This window comes from Topomyia yanbarensis, chromosome 2 (assembly GCF_030247195.1).
Source record: "Topomyia yanbarensis strain Yona2022 chromosome 2, ASM3024719v1, whole genome shotgun sequence".
Taxonomy (NCBI): Eukaryota; Metazoa; Arthropoda; class Insecta; order Diptera; family Culicidae; genus Topomyia; species Topomyia yanbarensis.
In genome coordinates this window covers 297,038,183-297,064,657 of record NC_080671.1, presented here as the reverse complement: position 1 = coordinate 297,064,657, position 26,475 = coordinate 297,038,183, and the positions used below count along the sequence as shown (strand labels likewise).

Below are 26,475 nucleotides of genomic sequence, written 5' to 3'. Positions count from 1 at the left end.
TCTAATTGGAATGGTGCAATCCTGACCGAGAGATATTAGATCATCACTGTCTTTCGGATGTTGATGCTTAGTATCTAGGCCTTCATGTGCTTCCATTAAAGTAGTTCGCAACTCGGCCGCTAGGGCTCCACTTAACTTTTTAGTGAGGTATGATAGAAGGATGGTGTCTTCGAAGAAGTTTTAAGCACTGCTATTCTGAGCAACTCTTCCGAAGGTACTAACAATACAGGTTTTCAAGGATTTGAGATAATGCGCTATTTTTGAAAAAATAATTTCAATTGTTGATTTTTACCCATAACTCATATAACTGTAGCTCAATAGTATACCTTTATTCTACTTTTTTTCTCCTTATATCCTAGAGAATAATTTACTGTGCCATTTATACCAATTAAACACAAAGCAAGTTGAAAGAAATCCTATTTTCCAAAAGAATTTTAAAAAAAGAAAATGAAAACTGGATATTTCTTTACTCCAGTTCCATCCAGCTCAATTTTTGTTTGAAGTAGCATCTTATTGGCTTGCGGTAACTTGCGGTATCTCATATGCGACACACAAAACGGAAAAATGATCATCACAGAAAAAAAAACTAAAGGGCAAATAAGCATCCTTTTAGAACCTAGAGTATTGTTTGCCTTTCGTTTGCCCCTCTTAGGACACATTTAAACACTGTAAAGTTAAACAATAAACTTAATGTAACACGACTTGATACATGAAAGTAAAACATACCGAAACAATTAAAAGCACGAACAGTTCAGCAGGGTACTAGAATCAAAATCTATTTTATGCTGTCGACGTGGCAGAATGTAAGTAAATAGCCGTAAGCACAAAAGCGTACCAACAGTTTTAAAACCGGACTAACTTTTAAACCGGCATAAAAATATTTGGTAAGCTTTAATCAAACGATGCTGTCATTTATATGGCTGCGTTCTGATCTGCATTACACGTCAATGTTAAAAAACAATAAATTCAAGTTAAAGAAAATGAGTAAATTAGACAACATGGTGAATTGTTTTTCATTCCGATATTTTCTTGCAGTAAAATAGCTTTTCTTCGTCAAATGTCTCGTTTCATAGCGCTTGAAAGGAAATTCCGGACAAACTGGCTAAATATAGTTCATAGCAGTTAATGGAAGAGAAAACTTTTCTCTTTTGTTTACTGCCAACATCTGTGATTGGCGAGTAAGGGTTTGTCCGGAATTTATTTTCAAAGAGAATTTTGACAGTTGGCTTTCACCCGTAATTATATGTGTGTCGAGAAATAACTATCATGGCACCATTTACAACCGATGGTTCAGACACCTCTAACTCGATGAGCGCCTATTCAAACTGAATAAAAACATGCATATGTACCTATACCAATTTATTTTCTTTTGTGCATTTAATATTATGTTACTACAAAGTGCTGTATATCATCGGCCAACTTTCAACTATGCAACACGTTCTAAGTTTGGCTACAAGTTGACAAAATTGTTCTCAAACGCTATGGATATGTATATATATGTTCAGAACTATTGATGCATATGCCACAAATCGAAATAAATATATAGATCACCGTTATATTCGCAATCAATTTCAAAATATTTTGTATTTAGATGTTTTATGTGATTTTATCCTTAATGGAACATTGCATATATTTAAAATCAATTATTTAATCTTAACTTAGAGTATTTGTGGAGCTAATTTCTATCATGTTAACATTCTGATTTAATTTGTGAACCAAGAGTTTAAGAAAATTCATTAAATTTTTCGTTTTACGATCTATATCCAATTATTATTTATTTGGATCTATCCCCCAAAAACCATAATTTTCTTCCGTTATTTACTTTCTTTGATGTGAGATACGATAGATATATGGGCAAATTTTCGTGAAAATATACTATTGATTTATATTAATTAAATGGTACCACTTATTCTCATAGCGATAAGCAAAAAGAAAATAATCAAAACAATTCTTATTGCAGTTCTTTTTCTAATTCACAAAAACAACTTTGACCTGAATTGCGATTCGAATCGATTCAATTTATCCAAACGTGCTCTACTGTAGCCCTTTTATGTGCAATTGGAATCAAGCGTATAGAGAGAAGGAAAGAACGAGGAAATCGAAAATGCGGGTAGATATACATGGTAAAAAACTTTACCCTTTTTATGTATTCAAATTGCTCATTTTCGGAAGTTTTTCGAGCTGTCGAAAAAATAGGTATTGTTTTGCTTCTAACAATGAGTGCTTTTTATCCATTTCACAACTTCTCGATGAGGTAATGTCAATAATGGGTATATTAATTAAGATCAAAGAGAGAAAAATCATTAAGAAAAAGAGTGAAAAATCATTAAAAATTATTTTAAGCGAGTTATCCTGCAAACTAAGGTTCGTATTACAAATTATCGGCCTGCATCTGAGTCCGTGGCGGAAACGGAACATTTCGGCAATGCTCATAAAACAACGGTTGTTTAGACTACTGAGGATGTTGCAAATATGCGCCAGTTCAGAATTTTTAGAGCAATACACGGTTATGTAAAAAAAAACTGTACAATAAAGTTAATTTAAAATTCACTGTTTATGGCATTTAATAGTCTGATGTATGTATGTTTTTAAAACGATTTTGAAATTTTCGATTTAGCTTAAGGGGTTACACCACTGTAAAGCACGAAAAAATTGGCTTATTTCGAGAATTTTTTATTGCCTAATAAAATGGTGAATCGACATCTTGTTGAATTGAATTTATAACATAAGTATTGAGTTTTGAGTTAAAGTTTTTCTGATTCCTTATGTCAATAGCCACGTACGTAGGATTTTTTTCGATATTTTGATTTTACGCGAAATGGCGCACTTTTGAGTGAAAAAATGTCATGAAAATCTACACAAAATCGTTAATTAATAAAAAGGTAAGCAATAAAAAAGATCCTGCGTACGTCGCAGGAGAAATTAATTTTGAATATATTGTGAAAATTTCAAAAATCATTTGTTCGAGTTTCATTTCCGTCCAGCTCAAAAAAAGTGGTTTCGAGAAAAAGTTTCCAGTACACATGGGATATACATAAGAGGCGTTGCGGCAGAATTGAAAATTTGTACATTTATGAATTGTTTTCGTTTTCCATGTTTTGAGATATCATTTTTAACATCCTAAAGCACATTTTAGACTAATAAATAGAAAATCGATTGTTTTAAAATTATACAGTGGTGTAACCACTTAAACAATTAATTATTTAAGATCCACAATTGACCAAAACTATATTTTGCAAATAATGGTGCATACTATCGAGAACGTTATAGAGTTGTATTGTTAGACGCTAGCCACTCCAAGGACTTAGAGAGCTTCTCTAACATTACACTTTGTAGTCAGCCAGTTCAGCCAAATCTGACTGTTTCAAATTAAATCAAATGCTTATAGAAAAAGAGTGGAAGCTTACATCTTTTGAAATGTTTGTATCAGTTGCTGTTCTGCAACACATTATTTGCTTCAGATAATTATGTCGTCCATGGAATAGAAATCTGACATTTTAGCGTTTTTGGGCTTATTATACCATCATACCCAACTACTCTACTAACCATGCATATAGAATTTGACCTTGCTGAAAATGAAGTAATTCAAATTATCAGCACGATTACCCAATCAAGCCTGAAATATTAAGAGTTCAGTAATTTTAATTAACAAAAATTACAACTCGTTACTTCCTATAGTCTGCGATCTGTCTGATAATGAATTGACAATTATAGATTTACAAATTGAACTTGGTACTGGATGCAGACAGTGAATCTTCAGGAGGCACCTCGACGAAATACGGTGTAAATCATATCTCAAAATGTCTTGGACCAATCGTTCTGAATTTTGCACAGTTCTTCTTCACATAATTGCCCAGGCTACAAAAGCTTTTTGGAAACTGCTTAATATTATTATTTTACAATAACATGTTAATCGTTGCTTTAGCAATAATCTGACTTTAATTTCAAAGTACTACGAAAAAATCGAAAATCGACCAAAAAACAAAAACTCCCTTAATTACACTGTGAAAAAAACTGTGCAAATGTCTCAACGTTTGGTCCAGTCAAAGAGAATAGGGAAAGAGACGAATAGTGTGAAGCCAAAAATACCTTATGGAGCGGACCAATCGTGCAATGTAAATAAACATTACTCATGCCTGAGTTGGAGGAGATAAGTATTGTACTTCTATCAAAAAAGAAATTTGAATTTTCGTCAGAATTTAGCTCAATCGTGATTGTAAGGTGCATTCTAGAGTATATGTATGAGTAAAAATAAGCTTTAGAATTATTTCATCTCTTTGTATCGAAATGCACATCGTTTGATAAACAAATCCATCGATCGACATACGGTTTGTTTTCAAAATATAATAGGAGTCATTTAAAGTGCTGCCTGTAGAAGGGGTTGCCAAAATTCTAGTGTTGAAATCATCATATTGAGAGTGTTGCCGTTTTGACTGATTTTCACTCTTCGTCTCTTTCACTATTCTCTTTGGGTCCAGTATCCAACTTTAGGCTGATAATACCTTACATAAGTTCTGACACGATTTAGGCGATTTTTCCGTATTCAACTTTTTGCGTCATTTTGCCAAGTCATAACCATAGGGTCTGATGATTAAACTATATAGTTGAATCACATTTTGGTTGCTTTCATGTAACTTTCAAAAGATTTACAATATCGCCTTGATGTCAAAGAAAAAGTTGCAGGAAAGTTTATGGGCATTTTTAAAAACCTATTATTGTTGATGGAAAAACGCGAATAACTTATGAAAAGGTCATAATAAAACAAAATAATTGTGTTGTTAAAACAAAAGTTAAAATATCTCGAGAACTGCTACATTTCAGAAAATTTTTGTTATGAGCATTTCGATTTAAAATGGCGTATAGAATCGTATTCAAAAAGAAAATTGTATTTTTGACTGCAAATAGTATAAATTATAAAAATATGTCAAAAGTTGTTGTTAGGAAAACTTTTTTATTGAAAGCTTCTCCATGATCCAAATACACTGAAAAAGTTGCATTTACGTTTTTAAAACGATAAACATTAGATTTTTGAGATTTTATGATTGGGTAACGCGAATAACCTTTAAAAAGAGCATAATTACACGAATTAATTGTTTTTGATGGAGCAAAATTCCAAATATCTCGAAAACTATCACATTTTGGAAGATTTTTGTTAAATGCATTTTGATTTTAAATTATGCTTATAATTATATTCTGTAATAAAATTACAGTTTTGTATGTCAATTAGTAGGAAATGTAAAAACATGTTTGAAGTTATTGTTAGAAAAACTTTTTTACCGATTTTTTCTCCATCATGCAATCACCTTCAAAATGTTTCTTTTCTCTTTAGGTTTTTGTTCTCAAAATATAAAAATTTTAAAAAATGGGTTTTTTCGCAATTTAATTTTTTAACAGAAATTTTTATTTTGTTGAAAAATGACAAAACATTTTTTTTCAATTTATATTTTTTTCGAACAGAAGTATTCATTCCCTGTAACTCGTTCTCAGATAGTTTTGCTGTATAAAATACGGTAATCGAACAAAAAAATTAAATTCATACACGTGGGAACGTTTACGCCCTTTTGAAAAGTTGCTCTTGAGTCAAAATAATCTTATTACCTGTGGAAAATGTTTAGTCTTCCATGCCGGTGAAATGTGTAAAGTTTCATCGGAATCTAAGATGGTCGGTCACGATTTTAAAGATTTTCGGACGGATCTTCGTGGAATTCCTCATTTAAATAACGATTTAGATGAGAATATTTGTAGCAGCTTGTTTTCCGTCATATTTAAAAGTGTTACTTAGGCTATATGGCATGGTTTCATTTACAATTTTTTATTTAATCTTTCGAAAACAGTAAAAATATAAACAAACCTCACTTGCTTATCGTATTCTTTGTGAGAAGACATAACTAGTAACGGGTACAAATTGTGATTATATATTCTTTTATTTTCCTCTTGTTAAAATAACTAAAAAATTTTGAGCAAATTAAACTTTACTCATTTTGATAGCCATAGGTAAACTAACAAACGAAAACAATTTGCATCTCTGAATCCAATTATAAAATTTCGTTGGACGGTTTGTTTCAAAATGATTCGACTTCTGCTAACCTGCAATATAACTCTTAGATGTGGCGTTTTGAAATGAGCGTGTAGCACCTTCTAGATGTAGGACGATAAAGAATATTGCATTGCATTTAAAATTCGATTACACCTGTTTTTCGTACGGGATAAAACTTGCTTACTGGCCCTCATATGATTTGTGTGTAACATGGACCATAATATCGCACATAAAGGTCGAAAAGTTGATTCAAATAATTGAGATGTATGCAAGAGGAACATGGCGGCCCTGTACACTGTTTTCGTTTGGCTTCAGGATGCAGCCATTTCTGCAATGACAGGTACAAACGCCTTAGGCTGTGAACCATTTAACGATTTTTTTACCTTTAGTTAAAATTTGAGAGTTCGAAAGTTATTTTCTCTTGAATGGAAAAATTTAACCGAGAGAGCGAACCATTTCAAAAGTTGACATATGGATAGTTATTTAGAATTGACAGCTGCGATGACCTCAAGTTGGTAGAGGTGTGAACATTTGTCGATATTTTAAAATTAGTTTTTTTTATTATTACATTAAGTATGACAATCATAGCCTCGAAAAGTAAACATCTACATCATGAAATAACCAAAACAAATCTTAACACAACACGTTATCGTTTTCATCTTTATCCCTTAATTTTGTATTGAAAAATATTGACAACCTCCTACAGACGTAATCAGAAATCTACAGACTTTTAAAAGAGCAACAGTGTTTAACAAAATCGCACTAGAATAATTTGATCCGAATACGAATGATTCCTTCACAATAATTTACTAATTTCAAGTTACTTTTAAAGTTATAACCTAGTGTAAATAGCATTTACACAACCATCTACAGAGTTTTACAGACATTTTAATTATTCTTCTACAGACATTTCACAAAAACATGTGGCATCGCTGGTGTGGGGGTACCAACTAGATTCAAGCTTACCGCTATTAGAGCACTCTAGTTAGAGTGTGGCCAAGAGGCCATGACGTATCCAAACGAACATGGAATTTGACGTATACACAATAGAAATATGTCAAATTTCATGTTCGTTTGGATACGTCATGGCCTCTTGGCCACACTCTAACTAGAGTGCTCTAACCGCTATATGTGTCCAAAGACAATGGATTGTGCGTAATTCTGCAGTGTCGGCAGCAGAACTGCACGGCACCTTGCAGAACGGTTTGTGCTTACAGTTAAGTCATGGTACACTAAGCTTATTGTTTAACTTTTCAGCATATAAATGTGTGCTAAGAGGGGCCAACGAAAGGGAAACAATGCGCGTGGCTCTAAAAGGATGTTTATCTGCACTTTAGTTTTTTCTGTGTTGATAACATAATGGTGCATACTAACGAGAACGTTATAGAGTTATATTGATAGATCTAAAATAAAACTTAATTGTAATCGCTTGAGGATAGCTCTGTATGAAATGGTAGGAATTTTTTTTAAATATGTTTTCCATTTTGAGTGTTGCACATGAGATACCGCAAGTTACCGCTAACTAATATGTATTAGTTAGTTGCTAGTACGCCCAAAGATGCTACTTCAAACAAAAATTAGGCTGGATGGAGCTGAAATAAAGACATCCGGTTTTTTGGAAAATATGCTTTCTTGGATTAACTGGTATAAATGGCACGGTAAATTATTTTCTAGGATATAAGGAAAAAAAGGAAAATAATCATATACTATCGGGCTACAGCTAAGTGAGTTATGGGTAAAAATCAACTAATGAAATTATTTTTCAAAAATAGCGCATTATCTCAAATCCTTGAAGACCTGTATTGTTAGTACCTTCGAAAGAGTTGCTCATAATAGCAGTGCCTAAAACTTCTTCGAAGACACCTTCCTTCTATTATGCCTGATTAAAAAGTTAGGAAGAGCACCGCCCTAGCGGCCGAGTTTCGAACTACTTTGATGCAACCCCATGAAGGCCTAGATACAAAGCATCAAATTTTCCGAAGATACTATACTTCTAAATCGTAACCACGAGTAGTTTATTCCACGTTTTTAATTTATTCCACTTTTTTTTTCAATTTACTACCACTGTGCAACGTCAAGATTAGTTACATGCAATTAAATAGAAGCATTCAGCCCCCTGCCAACCCTATACCATCATATGGAGTTTGACAGCGACCGACATATATGGGGCGTTATAGCTATAAAGCCCCAAACAAAGAATTATATTCGGCACTATGCTCGATATTCAAGCATTCCACACGACGTTTTGCATCTTGTGGGATGATTTAATATCATATCATTCAGAAAATCGACATTTTGTAACTAAATACAGCTTCTAATCATTCGGTTCAAAATCAATGTTTTGCCTTTCATGGCAGTGATGCTGGCTGTACAGAGACGTCGTCCTTGACAGGGGGCTGGAAGCATTCACACACAACATTAACGACATGGAACGTTTTGACGTACGGCACGTGTGATGGGGTATTTTTCTGTTTGCCTCTCTTTTTTCTGGTGTGAATTTTGTTCATTGAACGCAGAGCTGCCAGATGATTTAGTTGAAAATCTGAATCCATGTTATAAAAAATCTGTAATTGTCTGTATTCATTGAAGAAAAAGAATTTTGATAATTGATGAGCATTTACGTATTGTCTACTATAAGATCAAACATTAAAAAAAGGTTTAAAATGAGTACTAAACTGTACATTTCCCGGCTCAGTTTTTTTTTATTTTTTTGAATATAAAAAGTTTTATGACTCATTTGACAATTAATTGTAAAAGAAATGGCAATTCTTAATGAAAACGGCTGCAGGAAGGGTTCGCCAATAATGTTGTCAATTGAGATTTAAAAAAAATATTTATAAATCTGTATTGTGTTTTGAAAATCTGAAGAAAATCTGTATTCTGTATCAGGTCTGTATCTGCGCTTAAAATTCTGTATAATACAGATAAATCTGTATAAATGGCAGCTCTGATTGAACGTGTTCGGTCTGTCAACTCATTGAATGCTATTGGAGGTGTATGTCCAAGATGGAGAGAAAGGGTGGAACATTTGACACTTTTGAGTGTATTAGTATTATACTTGCAAAATTAAGCATGGCGGCCGGGGCCCTTGAAGTAAACATCAACATCCGAACGATCCTCCTGATTCTTTGGCGTACGATGGAAAATGAGAAAAGGCCGGGCTTCGCTTCGGATCTATCGATTAGAGCACTTATGGACACTTTTTACCTCGAAAAAACCGATTAAATTGACTATGACCGAACCGAAACAAAACTTATGGCAACAGAAGGGCCCACTACGTCAACTGTTTGTGCTTTTCTTCTTCATATCCTCTTGTTTTTTCGGATTCATCAAAGAAAAATGACAACCGTACTCACACACAGAAAAAATGTGCCCACCTGAAATCGTGGCCAAGGTGGGGGGAGCAGAGATATAGAGTGTGCAGTCTGTGCATGTTTTCGGTTTTCAGTGTATAGTTTCAATATTTATAGTTAGGTGAAAACACTGAGGGGAGCTATTCGAACACGATAAAATTTGTGACTTTTAATGTCATTATCAACTTCAGTTAGCGCTCACTCTCCGAGTCAAGCAGACGCACTTTAGTTTCGCTAGTTATTCGGAAGTCGTGCACAGGCTTTTTCTTCTATTTTTGGATATTAAAAAGCTAGTTCCTGGGTTTTCGTTGACCCCACCGCTTAGGATTCGCGCGCGTCGGGTGCCCAAGTATCATCATGAGCCGTCGCGAGAATACGTTTCGCATCGATTATGCGCAACTCCCACGAAAACCTTCCTATGAGGACCTACACAATTTCGTTAGTTCGATTCTTTAGCTGGATAAACAGCACGACATTCGAATCCAGCCAAGCCGAAGTCTCCGTTGCGCTTTCGTCAAGGTCGACGAACTGGCATTGGCACAAAAAATCGTAGAAAAGCACGACAATATACACGAGACGGAGATCGACGGCAAAACCTACAAACTACGGATCACCATGGAGGACGGAGCAGTGGAGGTGAAATTATTTGATCTCTCCGAAGATGTGACAAACGAGAAAATTATCCAGTTCCTACAGACATACGGTGACGTGCTCTCTGTCCACGAATTGATGTGGGACGAGAGATACGCTTTCAGTGACATCCCGACTGCTGTTCGGGTTGCAAAGATGCTGGTGAAGAAGAATATCCCTTCTTTTGTCACCATAGACGGGGAAACAACGGCAATTGCCTATTATGGTCAACTGCAAACCTGCCGCCACTGTAATGAATCCGTACACAGTGGTATATCATGCATCCAGAATAAAAAGCTTCTGGTCCAAAATTTGACGCAGATCAAGCAAACTCGTCCTACGCAAAAGTCGTAAAGCAACCGGCACGCCCGGAGCCGAACTAAGCCGTCAATACTGAAACCGACCAATAACACAGCGGACACACAGCTAAAACAGAACGCGGTTATGCTCCCGATGCCACCCTCGAACACAAGCAAACCCCAGCAACAACGACCCAATACCGATCTAGCTCCCGGTCGACACACGATTTTACCCACCGAAGGAATCTTCAAAACCCCGAGCCTACAAATGGTTAGCGGGGGAGACGCACCACGTAGAACTACTTCAGCAGAACGAAAAAGCGACGATGAGGAAACCGATCGATTATCACTTTCGACAAATAGTCGACGCTCACTACGAAAACCCCCGGGAAAAAAAACGACACTATGGCGACGACGAGTCGCCTGAGGATATTAGCAATTTGTAATGGAGCACTCCAGCTACAATATTGCTACCATCAACATCAACACAATATCAAATACGACAAAATTAAACGCGCTACGCTCGTTCGTCCGTACAATGGAATTGGATATCGTTTTCATGCAGGAGGTCGAAAACGAACAACTACCCTTGGTTTCAACGTAATCAGCAATGTAGATCATGTCAGAAGGGGAACCGCAATCGCTTTGAAAGAGCACATTCGTTTCTCACACGTCGAGAAAAGTCTCGATGGACGTCTAACAGCACTACGAATACAAGATACAACTCTCTGCAACGTCTACGCACCATCGGGTTCCCAAGCGAAAGCCGAGCGGAAAAGATTCTTCAACAACACTTTCGCATACTACCTTCGACACAGAACCGAACACGTTATCTTGGCAGGCGATTTCAATTGCGTGTTGAGACAATGCGACGCAACGGGGTACAACTCAAGCCCGGCTCTCCAAGCTGCTGTCGGGCAAATCCAGCTACACGACGCATGGGTAAAACTTCGTCCACAAACTCCCGGCCACACTTACATCACGCACAACTCGATGTCGAGGATAGATCGATAGCCACCTGAGAATGGCGGACACGCATGTGTGTTCGTTTACAAACCACAAAGCTGTCACAACACGAGTATGCCTTCCACACCTCGGTCGAGCACCAGGCCGGGGCTTCTGGTCCCTCAAGCCGCACCTTCTAACAGAAGAAAATATCGAAGAGTTTGGATTCCGGTGGCAGTATTGGACTCGCCAACGTCACAATTTTCATTCTTGGATGGAATGGTGGCTATCGTATGCCAAGACCAAAATAAAATCTTTTTTTCGGTGGAAGTCAAAATTAGCGTTCGATGATTTCCACCACGAACACCAACGATTATACGACGACTATTATCGGGACGCAACCATGCTGACGACCATCAACCGTGTCAAAGCAGAAATGTTAAAACTACAACGAGAATTCACGCGCATATTTGTACGGATTAACGAAACATACATCGCTGCTGAACCCCTCTCCACTTTTCAACTTGGGGAGCGCAGGCGAAAACGAACGACGATCACACGTTTACAAAACGAGAGGAATGAGTTCCTCGAACACTCCGAAGACATCGAACAACACATGTTACAATATTACCGAGAGCTGTATACTGAACACGAGACGGAACAGGAGCGGGACGCTGACTTTGTTTATGCTAGAAAAATTCCCGAGAACGACGAAGCGAACGAGCACTGCATGAGTGAGATAACAACAACCGAAATTTTGTCGGCAATAAAAACAAGCGCACCGAGGAGATCTCCGGGGTCGGATGGTCTTCCGAGAGAATTCTACCTACGAACTTTCGACATCATCCATCGGGAAATCAACCTCGTGTTGAATGAAGCTCTAGCATCTAATTTCCCCTCCAAGTTTGTGGACACCATCTTCGTATTGGTGAAAAAGAAAGGCACAGGAGACACTGCTCACTCGTACAGACCAATCTCACTCATCCACTATGACTACAAACTTCTGTACCGCATTTTCAAAACAAGGCTTGAGAAAGTGGTGAGTGCCCATCGGCTTTTGGGAGACGTACAAAAATGCTCCAACTCCGATCGGAACATTTTCCAAGCAACTCTATCTCTCAAAGACAGAATCGCTCAGCTGATCCAACGCAAACAAAGAGCGAAACTAATCTCATTTGATCTGGACCATGCGTTCGATCGGGTGAACCGAAGATTTCTATTCGGGAACATGTGCGCAATCGGTATCAACCCCAGATTTTTTTTCCATGCGTTTATTTGACACGGCATTTGCAAAAGCTTTTTACGCCAGTTTCTTTTTTTACATAGCACGTTACAAAAATCCTTAAGACTAATTTTAACTATACTAGTAATTTGTCTAAAACTAACACTGAAATCACTTTATTGTTTGCTTTTTTCCTTACATTGTTTTATTTCATAATGATCTAGTATTTTCGGTTGTATTTATTTACTTTTTTTCTGTTATTGCCTAAATTTAAAAACTGAATATTCTAGGACACTTTAATTGGTGAATGATTAGCCTTGGATGAGGAGATGCATTTAATTAAATTTTGACGGACGCTGTTTTTAGAAAATGATAGATAAGTTCCATGTATAGAGGATCGCGATACGCCAGGATGTCTCTAACAGGAGCATGGATTGGTCTTCCTCGGACTTGTAAAGAATCTACTAATTGTGATCTGGCTTCACGATATTCAATGCAGGACCAAACAACATGCTCAATGTCGTGGTAACCCTCTCCACAAGCACAATGATTACCCTCAGCGAGCCCAATACGACAGAGATGCGCATCTAAAGTATAATGATTGGACATGAGCCTAGACATAACACGGATGAAGTCCCGACTTACATCCAATCCTTTGAACCATGCCTTCGTTGATACTTTAGGGATAATTGAGTGTAGCCATCGTCCCATATCTCCATTGTCCCAAGATGTTTGCCAACTAGCAAGTGTCCTCTGTCGAGACGCGCTATAAAATTCATTGTAAGCGATGGGTCTTTCATATATTTCACCATCTAGTGCACCAATCGTGGCTAAATTATCAGCTTTCTCATTGCCCGCAATAGAGCAATGGGCGGGGAGCCACAGGGCCATAGGGTAAATTTATAACATTTTCTTGTTAGGTTACTCAGAGATTCTCGTATCTTCCCCAAAAAGAATGGATCGTGATTATCAATCCTCTTTGAGCGTAGAGCTGCAATTGTGCTGAGACTATCAGTGAGGATAAAGTAATGGTTCGGGGGTAAAGTATTAATTATTTGCAAACTATGGTGAACTGCTGCTAGTTCCGCTATATAAACAGAAGCGGGTTCTGCAAGTTTGAGAGAAATTGAAAAATTATTGTTGAAAATACCGAAACCAGTGGCCTCACTGATTCGTGACCCATCAGTGTAAAACATTTTAAGGCAGTCTATGTGTTGATATTTACTTGTGAATATTTTAGGGATCTCACGCGAGCGTAGATGATCCGGAATTCCACGAATCTCTGCTTGCATGGACGTGTCGAAGAATAAAGTGGATTCAGGAGTATCTAGTATATTGACGTATGTGGGAACATAACTAGCAGGCGTTATTTCTTGTGACATATGATTGAAATACACTGTCATGAATCTGGTTTGTGGTTGAAGCTCGACAAGTCTTTCAAAATTTTCAATTACCAGTGGGTTCATAACCTCACATCGAATAAGTAAACGAGAGGAGAGATCCCAGAATCGCTCTTTTAAAGGAAGAACTCCCGCTAGTACTTCAAGACTCATCGTATGGGTCGACTGCATGCAACCTAAGGCGATTCGTAAACAACGATACTGTATTCGTTCCAGTTTAATAATGTGAGTGTTCGCAGCTGAACGGAAACAGATGCACCCATATTCCATTACTGAAAGTATTGTTGTTTGATACAATCTTATCATGTCACTTGGATGAGAACCCCACCATGATCCAGTTATTGTTCGCAGAAAATTTATCCTTTGTTGGCACTTCTTTATCAGATACCTAATGTGGCCTCCCCATGTACCTTTAGAATCGAACCAAATTTCGAGATATTTAAAGGTCATGACTTGGGCTATCGTTCTACCAACCAACTGAAGCTGAAGCTGAGCTGGATCATGCTTTCTTGAAAAAACAACCAACTCTGTTTTCTCCGTAGAGAAATCGATGCCTAGCTTCAATGCCCATTTTGATAAATTATCCAAACTATCTTGCAGTGGTTGTTGTAAATTTATGGCTTTTGGTCCTGTAACAGAAACCACGCCATCATCTGCAAGTTGCCTTAGAGTGCATGGGCTGACAACACAATTATCAATGTCATTCACGTAAAAATTGTAGAGAAGGGGGCTTAAACAAGAACCTTGTGGGAGGCCCATGTAACTTATTCTGAATGTTGCCAAATCGCCATATGAAAAATGCATGTGCTTTTCTGACAATAAGTTGTATAAATAATTATTTAACATTGGTGAAAGACCACATTGATGTAGTTTCTCTGAGAGAACATCAATGGAAACAGAGTCGAATGCTCCTTTTATGTCTAAGAACACAGACGCCATTTGTTCTTTTTTTTTGCGTAAGCGAGTTGGATTTCTGACGAAAGTAGCGCCAGGCAATCATTCGTTCCCTTTCCTCTCCGAAAACCAAACTGGGTATCTGAGAGCAAGCCGTTCGCCTCAACCCAATTGTCGAGACGTCGTAGGATCATTTTTTCCAACAATTTCCTGATGCAGGATAGCATTGCAATCGGTCTATACGAGTTATGGTCGGAGGCTGGTTTTCCCGGTTTTGGAATAGCGATAACTTTCACTTGTCTCCAGTCGTGCGGGACAATGTTCTGCTCAAGAAGCTTATTGAATAAATTCAACAAGCGTCTTTTTGCTAGGTCAGGCAGATTCTTCACCAAGTTGATTTTAATTCTGTCTGGACCCGGAGCATTATTGTTGCATGAGAGGAGTGCAATTGAAAATTCCATCATTGTCAAAGGCGAATCTATGAAATCGTTACTTGTGGGAGCATCGCGAATGATTTTCTGCGCAGGAGCAGAATCTGGACAGATTTTCTTGGCAAAATTAAATATCCAACGATTCGAAAAATCTTCGCTTTCATTAGTCACTTTTCGATTCCTCATTCTCCTGGCTGTGTTCCAAAAAGTACTCATTGATGTTTCTCTTGACAAGCCATCAACGAAGCGTCTCCAATAACTAGACTTTTTGGCACGACGTATAATGTCAAATTTGTTTTGCAAAATGAAATAATTTTCAAAGTTCTCACGTATACCCCCTTTCTGTTTCATAATTTCTTTGTAGGCAACTTGTTTAGCTTCATATGCATCAGAGCACTCTTTGTCCCACCAAGGATTAGGGGGCCGTCTATTTATTGTCATTCCAGGATTGCATTTCGTTTGGGCTTGTTCTGCTGCTTCAATAATTAAACCCGCTAGGAATTCATATTCTTCGGTAGGGGGTAGCTCTTCTGTCGAAGCAAGAGAAGTGGAAATTAATGTTTCGTATGTTTTCCAATCAATATTTCGTGTTAAGTCGTAAGGAACATTGTTTGAATTCGTAAGGCCTAATTCACTGTTAATTGAAACAACGATTGGCAAATGATCGCTACCGTGAGGATCAGGTACAACCTTCCACGTGCAATCTAACCGAAGTGATGTCGAGCACAGAGATAGATCTAATGCACTTGGACGTGCAAAAGGTCTGGGGATGCGTGTTGTTTCGCCAGTATTTAAAACTGTCATATTAAATTCGTCACAAACATTGTATATCAAAGAGGATCGATTATCATTGTAGAGGGAGCCCCACAATACTCCGTGCGAGTTGAAGTCTCCCAGTATCAGACGTGGAGCAGCCATGGATTCCACTACCTCAAAAATTTGACGTTGTCCAATTTGAACTTTGGGAGGTATATATATAGAAGCGATAGACATGTCTTTGCCTTTAATATTCGTTTGGACTGCTACAGCCTCAATGCCAGCAATCATGGAGGTGGTAATTCTATAGAAAGAATAGCACTTTTTAATTCCTAGAAGCACTCCTTCATACGGGGTGTCTCGGTCTAGGCGAATGTTTGAGGTAAGCCATGTTTCACATAGAGCAAAAGCATCGCATTTTAAATTATGCAGTAAAATTTTTAAGGAATCAATTTTTGGTATGATACTTCTGCAATTCCACTGTAAAACAGTGATGGAGTCTTTCACCTTAGGAGTTGAATTAACCATTGAAAGATATAATTGCTGCAAGGATGGGCCATTGAGCAATCAGCTGCTCTAAAAATGTTCTAATTGTTGGGAGGAAAGCTGAAAGTATACTCTTTAGTGGTTCAGAAATGTTGAATGCTTTAAAAATCCAATCAACAATTTCAGAAAATTTCAATAATCCTACCCCCGGCTGAGGCTCAGAGGAAGTCGAAATTTTATTATTTCCAGTAATGGTGTTCTGTTTGGATTGTACGTTCCCAAAACCGGGCCGAATTGATTTCAGTTTTAAATCGGAATTTTTCGGTTTTAGGTGCAGTTTATCTATTGGTGGAGAAATGTTAAGACCCTTTCTTGGCAGCTTGGGAAAAGAAGACTGTTTTCTTTTTCTGGAATTTCCGGGTAAAACAAATGATGTACCTTCGCACGCTCCGTCAGAGTCAGACTGTTCCGAAAATAGAGATGTGTAAGTGTTTTCTAAGAAGATGGGTTTAGGGGTAGCATTTTTCAACATTTCTGCATAGGAGCGCTTAGACCTCTCCTTCAAGGATCGTTTAATTTTATCCTCGCACAATTTATAAATGGGGCATGCAGGGAGCTCATGCGAGTTTTCTCCGCACATTAAACATTTTTCTGAATTTTCATTGCATGTATCCTCTTGATGAGAACCCCCACATTTGCCACACCGTGCCTTATTGGAACAGTAAGTGGCTGTGTGGCCAAGCTGTTTACAATTAAGGAAATTCATTACACGAGGGATAAAAAGGCGAACAGGGAGACGAATCTTATCGATAATGACATAGTTGGGCAGCGCAGACCCAGCGAAAGTCACTCGAAATGAGTCGGACAGTCGATAAACTTTTTTATCTCCTTCGTGTGATACTGAATGCAATTGCTTGCATTCAAGTATCTTTACGTCTTTAAGTATGGTGTCTTTGAAACGACCAACCCCATGCTTAATTAAGTCATCAACAGTCAAACTCGATTCTGTGATGACCCCATCAATTTCAATTTCCTTTGAAGGAATATACGCTCTATATTCACGCGTAAAAAGCTCGCAAGAAGCAATTGCATTGGCTTGTTTGAGACTACCAACGACAATGCGTATTTTATCTTTATTAACTTTGACTATCTCTTTTACATCCGAGAATCGCGAAGCCAAATCTTTCGAAATTTGAATGATATTTAGCGCCTTTACATTACGCCTAATAAATACAATCCATGGTCCCGTTAACGACTCTGGGTAAATTTTAATTCTAATCGGGTTTACATTTTCAGCAGAAGGCTTAGGGGGAGGGTCTGTTACTCGTTCTCCCATCTCGTCATCCATTTTACCTAGCAAGAAAAACTATTACAAAAAGGAATGAAAAATATACCTGTTATCTGCTATCTCTTAGGTGACGAAGACACCGATAGAACACACCTCATGTGTTACGTTGTAAACTCGGTGCCCGTTGTTTGACAATGTGACACTTGCTGTCCTTCTTCGTCGCGTTGCTTCTTCAGTAGAGAAATAGGCCTACCTGCAACACTTCAAAACTCTCTCCGATTAAGCTGCTCGTCGGAATCACCACCACAAGCGCGCTCTCTCCGTTTCTACCACCTCGGTAGACAAATGTGGCTACCTGTGGCTTGCTGCGAAAATCCCACTGTCGATGCGGCACTTTTCGGTGCCACTTGTTTTCCTTATTCGTCGAAACCACTTCTGCGGTAGACAAATAGAGCAAGTGGGTCTACCTGTGACGCTTCCCTCTCGTCGATTAGAATTGCCCGACGACACCAATACAATATATTTTTTTCTGTGTGTACAGGCACGATCACTGTCGATTTCTGCCACCGCGGTAGGCAAATTCGTCTACCCGCGATTTGCTGTCAAAACACCGCTTGTCGAGGATGCCGTTGACCACGCCTCCGACGTATCAACTGTCGACTCACATTTAACAAACTGGTCTCTCTCTCCCACAAAAACGCATACAGCGTCTCGCACTCTCGAGAACAAAACCTTCCACCTGGAAGCACAACCGTATAGGCCGGTTGCAAAAACTGTTATGAACCCCAGATTGGTAGAGATGCTATCCCAACTAGCCGAAAGGTCGTCGTCACGACTGCTTGTCAACGGACATTTGTCGTCTCCCTTTCCCATACAGCGGTCGGTAGCTCAAGGCAATCCTCTCAGTAGCTTGTGTTTTGCCCTCTTCTTGGTACCACTCCTGAACCAACTCGAACACGTATGCGGCAACGACCTGATCGTAGCTTATGCCGATGATATAAGTATTATCGCTACCACGACTGCAAAAATAGAGCGAATACATGACGTCTTCTCCCGTTTCTCTCGGCTTTCGGGCGCGAGACTAAACTTGGCGAAAACAACTTCCATTGACGTGGGATTCATTGACGGTAACCCAATGGGTATACCATGGCTGCAGACGTCAGAAACTGTGAAGATACTGGGTGTGATCTTCGCAAATTCGATTCGAACAATGGTTAAATTGAACTGGGATAAAACGGTGGGAAAATTCTCTCAACTTTTGTTTCTACAAACATCACGCTCGCTGACACTACTGCAAAAAGTAACTGTGTTGAACATGTTTGCTACGTCCCTTATTTGGTACCTATCATCCATCATACAACCGGCGAGTGTTCATATAGCGAAACTTACCTCACTGGTGGGAGGGATACCAGCTCGAGTGCCAATACAACAACTAGCACGAGATCGGGAGCTAGGAGGCCTAAAACTTCAGCTACCGGCACTAAAATGCAAGTCGCTATTAATACATAAATATTTAATCGCGAATTATGTTGCGCGCTCCTGAATATAGCTGCATTTTTCATGTCGAGATTGAATCTTGTCCACAACCCTTTCTCTGACCAGATTGCGTTTAAAAGCCCTAAAGCAAAAGTTACCAAAAAGTTTTATTGGTAATAGTGTATTATTGATTTAAACACAAGTTTAATAAAACTAATCTCATTTTTCTTTCTTAACCTGACTAATAAGGTTCGCCATGCTTTGATGAAAAGTCTTAGTGTGTATCTATCTATTCGAGGACATCACGACTGGCCTATTCGCCGACAATCGATGTTTTCGGCAGCTTACGGTACTGCACCAGAGAACGAAGCACCAAATATTGTTGATCCTACTATGTAAGTACGTCTGGACATAATAACGAAAAATCAAAGCTTACGTATCTTTTCATTACAGAAATAAAGAGATAAATACTAGCAGTAAGAGTTGGATATCTTTTTGCTTCCGAAGACGAAAGAACTCTGGTCAATCAGTACCGGAACCCGCACCACCTGAGTCAGTTGTTTTTGATATATCCAATTGAATGTTTTCTTTTTTTTTATGTTACGTTCATTCATTTTGGAACAAATTTTGTTCTTATCTCCATAAGTTATTGATAGCAGCAAGAAAATAGAAATGCTTAAGCCGTCGTAGAACTTGTTTGAATTATTTAGTTTTATATACCAAACCACCAAGAATAACTCAGAGCGATCGAAACCTTTTAATACGTAACGGTAAGATTAAACTGAACTAGACTACTGAAGTCAATATTGTGAGACATCGAATGAACAATTGGGTCATTAATAATATTTTTCTTTTATTACATACTCTACAATTCCTCTTTTATTACATACTACGCTCAGTTTTCTAAATAAAGCATTTCATCCTTAAAAACTTCATACAGAATAATTTTTAAAGCAATTTCTATAAAAAATATCAACTTATTGGACGTTATGGGCCTTACTAAACAGGGGTTAAGCACAGAGAACAGACGTCCATCTTCAGTATTCAACTTGTGTAAAATCTCTAACGGTTTCGAAGGTAGTTCGGACATCCAAACCAGGTCGTCGCTGTTGTGCTATCTTATGACAAACGCCATTTTGGGGTAAACTGAGTTAGATATGCCACATTACTTGTCTAAACAATCTCTACAAAGTGGCGTTTACAGAATTTCGACTTTCTGCATGGTTACTGAGATATAGCGAGAAATGTGCTGAGAAATTTTTAATTTTTTGCTTCAAATGACTGTGTAGTGGGATTGGCTCAAATTATCTTGATGAATAAGATGTTTTTATATGTAAAACTATCTCAGAAACACAATGGCATAATTATTTTCAAAACAAAAATGCGCGAATTGTGAAAAAAATGCAATTTAAGTTTTAAACTGGAAATATAGCATATTTGGCAACACTGTAACCAAAAATAACTATTTTTGCTAGATTCCCTGACTTATTTCCTTCAAAATGCATCTCACTGATTGTTTATAGACCAAATGAAGCCAAAGATATGAATAAAAGTTGATAGTTGATTTTTTTCTATGGAAAATTTTCCATGCACGATTATGACACGCTATACAAATTTTGTCATCAATACACATCTATGACACGTGTGAGTGCGACTTTTGTTTACATTTATACTAAAAGCTCGCAACATAGTCAACTGATCTTTGTAAAATTTGAATGTTTAACAGAGAATAGACAGAAGCATCAATTGCCTTCCTTGAATTTTTTATACCATTTATAAGTTTCGAGATATTCAATCTCAAACTTTAAAAATCGTTTTTCTCGAAATGTGCAAAATGGCGCTTGTCATAAGATAGCACAACAGCGACGAGGTGCGCTACTGTTGTCATGTTTTTTGTGGCTGAATTGACAGCGGTTATTCCTCTACCCAGTCAAACTAGTCCGGAACCGGTTCGGACTCCCAGCATGAATTCCAGCTCAAATGCATCAACCGATAGAGTCGGAATCGGTTGTTTTCTTGAGCAAGATTCCATACTGAATCCATTCGGGATTTCGAACCGGTTCCGGAATAGATTTGACGGATAGTTGGGATAGGTTGGTGTGGCGGCGCTTGTGTTTATCGTATATTAATTCAAATGTTTACACACGTTTTTTAAATATTTTTGTTTGATCATGGATGTCTGTTCTCTGTGGGTTAAGTTTTATGACAGTCCAACAAAAAAAGGAGTCAAATGTCAAATTCAATTCCGAAGAAAATTTCAGTTGACCATTTTAGGTTAAAATAATAAAGAAGAAATTTGAGTGCGTATCTTTAACGTCTACTGCATCGTAAAATACTGAAAATAACACATGACTACATGACCCAAATGGATATGCAATCGGCGCGTTTACCGGTACATTCAAAACGAGCATTTTAACCCATTCATGCCCATTTTGTTTGTGGACAACAACCTTTTTAAACAGCTATAACTTTTGATTGAGGAAAGATTTGCTCACAAAAACAAGTAAAGCTAATATAAATATGACCATTACCTTTCATTTGAACATTAACAGTTACAAGGATCTGCTCTAGAACTGAAGTTATTGCAATTAGTCTGATTGGATTCCGATGGAGGAGTGCTGCCGTGAGACCGTTTACGTAGATGACGAAAAATGAATTTTTCATATATCTTCGTTATGTTGCAATATTATTGAAAACTGATGAAACTTCATACTGTGTTGCGTTTCGGCTTCGCCTCATCAGAAACCAACACTAACTTATTGTCGGAATAGATTAGCGCCGGCTTGGCGCAAATCCCTTAAAACTAAAACACACTTTGTGTTTCAATCGAACGACTGATCAAACATGATGTCCCGTTCGAGCAGAAGTTCTGTTTATGCCGATGAGACACAGTGAAACCGAAACTTGTCTTGGCTTAGCAGGCCTATGCGAAAGCACTATGCTAAATATAACATAGTGATAAAACTTATCAATTTAGACTGCCTTTTACTACGTTTTCCATGCAATTGGACTATTGTAAATGTTCTAGGAGAAATGTATTGAGCATTGGAAGGTAAAAATTGAGCAGCTTCTAGCACTGCGAGGGTAGCACCTATCTTTATGAAAAAATGCTTTTCTTGACCCCATCGTTTTTTAGGAAAAATAGTTTTGAAACGCTACATGCACTAGAAAAAAAATTGGCATGAAAGGGTTACATAGTGTTTTCTGCGGTTAAAGAAAAAAGGTTTTGTTCGCAAGTTGATATGTTTGTTATAAATTGTTACTTACTTAAATTTTTTATTACTGGCTATATCGAGTGTGCACAGAAAGCTGCAGGATATTCTATAATAAATCAAAAAATTTCTTCTAGGACGAGTGTGTGATGTCTACTACTACCGCGAGGATTACTACTTGATAGCTTTAGTGTATACAACACCCAAAATGAAACCAATTCTAAGCGCAAAACACATCGAGCTTTTAAAAAAAACAATGATAAATTTATGTATGCTAAGGACATTTTATATTCAATGAAGAGATATATTATTTATGATACCACAAATACGGACATGACTGTTTATGTCACGAATATTTGTTCAAATTAAGGAATTTTTATAATCTTGAAAAGCTGAAAGTACAAGCTATATATTTATTTTGTTCTCTATAGATGTAATTATTTTGTACCTAAACTACGAAGAAAAATATTTTACACAGCTTTAGTGTCGGCTTTTCAATGTACACACAAAACTAAATGTTATGTGCCACACATCAGCGTAACCTACAGAGCCCCATTTGGGAGACCAGGTCAGTTAAAATAAAATATATCAGGAAATTGCTTATACCAACAGATGCAATTATTAATTCATTGTCGATAATCCGCGTCTAACAAAACAATTTTTACAATGTTTCTTCTTTTTTATAATAAAATATATGAACCTTTTCAAATTCTCTCATTAATCCGAAAATTAGTAATTATCCGAAAAAGTTGTGTAAACGTTCAAACGAAAATACGTTAGGGGAAACCGAGGAGGGTTGAATCAGAGGAGAGTTGAAACAGTAGCCATTTCTAGTAAACACACGAGAGTAAGCGGGATGGCAACAATGCATTTGAGTTAGATGTATCGTGCGTTCGAACTTGTCTATACATGTCTACGGCATTCAGTGAGTGATTGTCTTTCAAAGGTGATACCGCGGAAAAATATAGACTAAAGTAAGTTTTTCTTAAAAGTTTTAAATGTGGCAATATTTTTGTTAAAGTGATATTAGATTTTGACAGCTGCATAATTCTGCAGTGTAACAATCCACTTTTACGAATTATATGCTGTTGTTCAATATTTTCAATAGAAATACGAGAAGTTTTTGATTTCCGAGTTGAAACACCTTGTTTCAACTCTCCTCGATGGTGACGTTTTTTGGTGTTATGATGATTTATCTCCTTGATCAGATCAGATTTTCGTGATATTTCAGTGAAGCATTGCTTATGTTTGTTTCAGCATACTCAATAAATATGTTCATAAAACTAGCCGGGCTGAATCTAGCATCGCCCTATATAAGTTCGCTGCAGATGAAGTAACTTTAAGAGGAAAAAGTTTTCGGGAAACGGCTTCATACTATGGCTTGATTCATGCTTCACTTTACCGGTTCGTACAGAAGATAAATTCATTCGTTTCCGGGAAAAGTCTGATCCAGCCAACAGTTGACTATTCTAGCCCTACGGTATTCACTACGGAAGAAGAAAATACGCTTAGCGACTATCTTTTAATTTGTGCTGCAGCGAATTATGGTCTCTTCACGAAGGAAACTCGTAAATTGGCGTATAAATTAGCTAAAGAACACAACAAAAAATATCCTGTTTCTTGGGACGAAAAGGAAATGGCAGGTGAAGTTTGGCTGAAACTGTTCATGAAGAGGCATCCTGTGCTTTCCTTAAGATTTCCGCAACCAACCAGCCTATCGCGGGCTACAAGCTTCAACAGATCTAATGTCACTCTATTTTTTAACAACTATACTAATATTCTGCAAAAACATGGGCTTCAAGCCAAAGATATATGGAACGTGGATGAAACTGGGATCACAACAGTTCAAAAACCTGAGAGAGTCATTGCAAGACGTGGCCTAAAACAAGTGCGATGACATCGGCTGAAAGGGGAACTCTGGTAACTTTGGCACTGGCAGGAAATGCTATTTGGAACTATATACCACCTATGTTCATATTTCCGCGCAAGCGATACTATGATTATTTCATAAGTGATGCACCAATTGGCACTATCGGAATTGCCAATGGCGCAGGATGGATGCAAGAAGATGACTTTCACCTTTTTCTTCAATATTTCAAAAATCATGCCCGACCATCAATAGAAAAAAAAAAGTTCTGCTATTGTAAGACAATCATAGTTCTCATATGGCCGTAAAGAATATCGAGTTTTGTAGACAAAATGGAATAATTTTACTTACTTTTCCACCACACTGCACACATAAGCTGCAGCCTTTGGACCGTGCAGTTTTCGGCCCATTAAAGAAGTCAGTTAACTCAACTTGCGATTTTTGGATGCGCCTGATCTCAGGAAAAATAATGAGCATTTACGTTATCCCAGGGATAGTTAAAATATCATTTGGCACTGCTGTAACTGCGAAAAATATCTCATCTGAGTTCCATTTGGCCTCTAAATACAGAAATCTTCAAAGATCATGATTTTCTTCCAAGCCAAGTTACTGACCGTGAGTTAATCACTCCGCAGCAGAAAGTGATCTCAACATTCGATCCTAATATTCCAACTAGTTCGAAGAACACTTGTGCAACAGAAAGTGATCTCAACACTGTGCATATTATCGACCATAACAGTAACAGGACAGCAAACGAGAAAACTTGCTCTTCATTTTCAGCAACAAAACCGAGTAAAAGTTTCTCGCCGGAAGTCCTTAGACCGTTGCCCAGAGCACCACCGAGAAAAGGAAGTAATCGCAGAAAGATCAAGTCAGCAATTTTGACAGATTCTCCTGATAAAGATGAGTTAGCTGCAATTGAAATTAAGCGAACATCCAAAAAGGCAAAGAAACAATTGCTTGATGATGAAAAGAAGAACCAAATAAAAAAGAAGTGACAGAATGTAATACATGGTGACATGAAACTTGTAATGTTGTTGGAATTGATTATTTACATTTAATTATTTACTTACCAATGAAGTAGCTTTTTATTTCAAATAAATACCAACATTTATAAAAAAAACATTGCTTTCATTGATTTCTAAGTTGCTCACAAATCGCCCTTTAAATAGTTAACAGAACATGCTACCGTTAAATGCATTGCTGATTGGCCCACAAATTAAGCCATATTACCTCGACCGCTGTTTCAACTTACCTCGACCGCTGTTTCAACTCACCTTACCCAGAGGAGAGTTGAAACAAAGATAAGCGTTGTGTGGAATTTTTAAATTAGCAATATAATCATAAAATTCTGCCACGTTTTTTTACGTTATCTAATTAAGGGTGAAATAAGGCACATATTGAACAATAGATCTCGTCAGTCTGCAGATTTTTAGAGAAATTATAGCTAAAAATCAAAAAAAAGTTTCAACTCTCCTCGGTTTCCCCTACTATTCACACTCAAGTTCGCACGCTTGAATCACCATCACACGAAAGCTTGCACACAATGCTCGTGTAGCGATTAGTGTAAAGTGCCTTTTTTCACCACATTAAGGAGGGTGTCTCATTAATTAACGGTGAAATGTTCGTGTTTGAACGCAACGAAAACTTAAATCGAGTGCCGCTATTGCTGCGCTACCATTTGACTCAATGCTTTGAACAAGGATGGCCGACACTGCTTTAATCAAAAGCTTCAAATGAGTAGGGTGATAACAAAAACACGGCAAAAATAGAGTCAATACTCTATGAGAAATCTGCTAACCGTTAGTAGAAGAGACCGGGGAAGATAGATACACGGGGCATGTTGATGTAGTCAACATATGTTATTCAAAGCCTTGAGAGCACACGGATCCATTTGGATCAGAGTAACTTTCTACTTTTTGTACAAAAAACGGTTATTGCTGTGAAAAAAGCAATCAATTTTTCACTTTTCATTTAATTCAGTTACTTAGGGTATATTGTATATTAACAATATAGTCCACTCCTGTAAATCCCATACGAATCACAAAGGACATAAATGTAATGCCATCTGTGGACGAAAAAGGATTTTAATCGCAATAAATAATCATGCTGCGATTAGAGTGCGCCGTCGATTGAAATATCAAACGCGCCCAAGAAGCATAGAAGAGAAAGTTGGGCA

At 37.6% G+C, this 26,475-nt stretch overlaps 1 protein-coding gene across 10 annotated transcripts in view; it reads left to right on the top strand.

Moving 5' to 3' along the window:
- The window catches only part of LOC131683320 (PDF receptor), a 688,155-nt gene extending 665,017 nt beyond the window's left edge, over positions 1-23,138 (top strand). For 9 of the 10 annotated variants that reach the window (XM_058965190.1, XM_058965194.1, XM_058965191.1 and 6 more), the window contains 2 exons: positions 19,467-19,612; positions 19,671-23,138. In XM_058965190.1, the coding sequence (XP_058821173.1) occupies positions 19,467-19,612; positions 19,671-19,797 (273 nt within the window). In that variant the 3' untranslated portion in view covers positions 19,798-23,138. The remainder of the gene's footprint in view (positions 1-19,466; positions 19,613-19,670) is intronic. The other variant, XM_058965193.1, reaches the window with a different exon arrangement.
- The last annotated feature ends 3,337 nt before the right edge of the window (positions 23,139-26,475 follow it).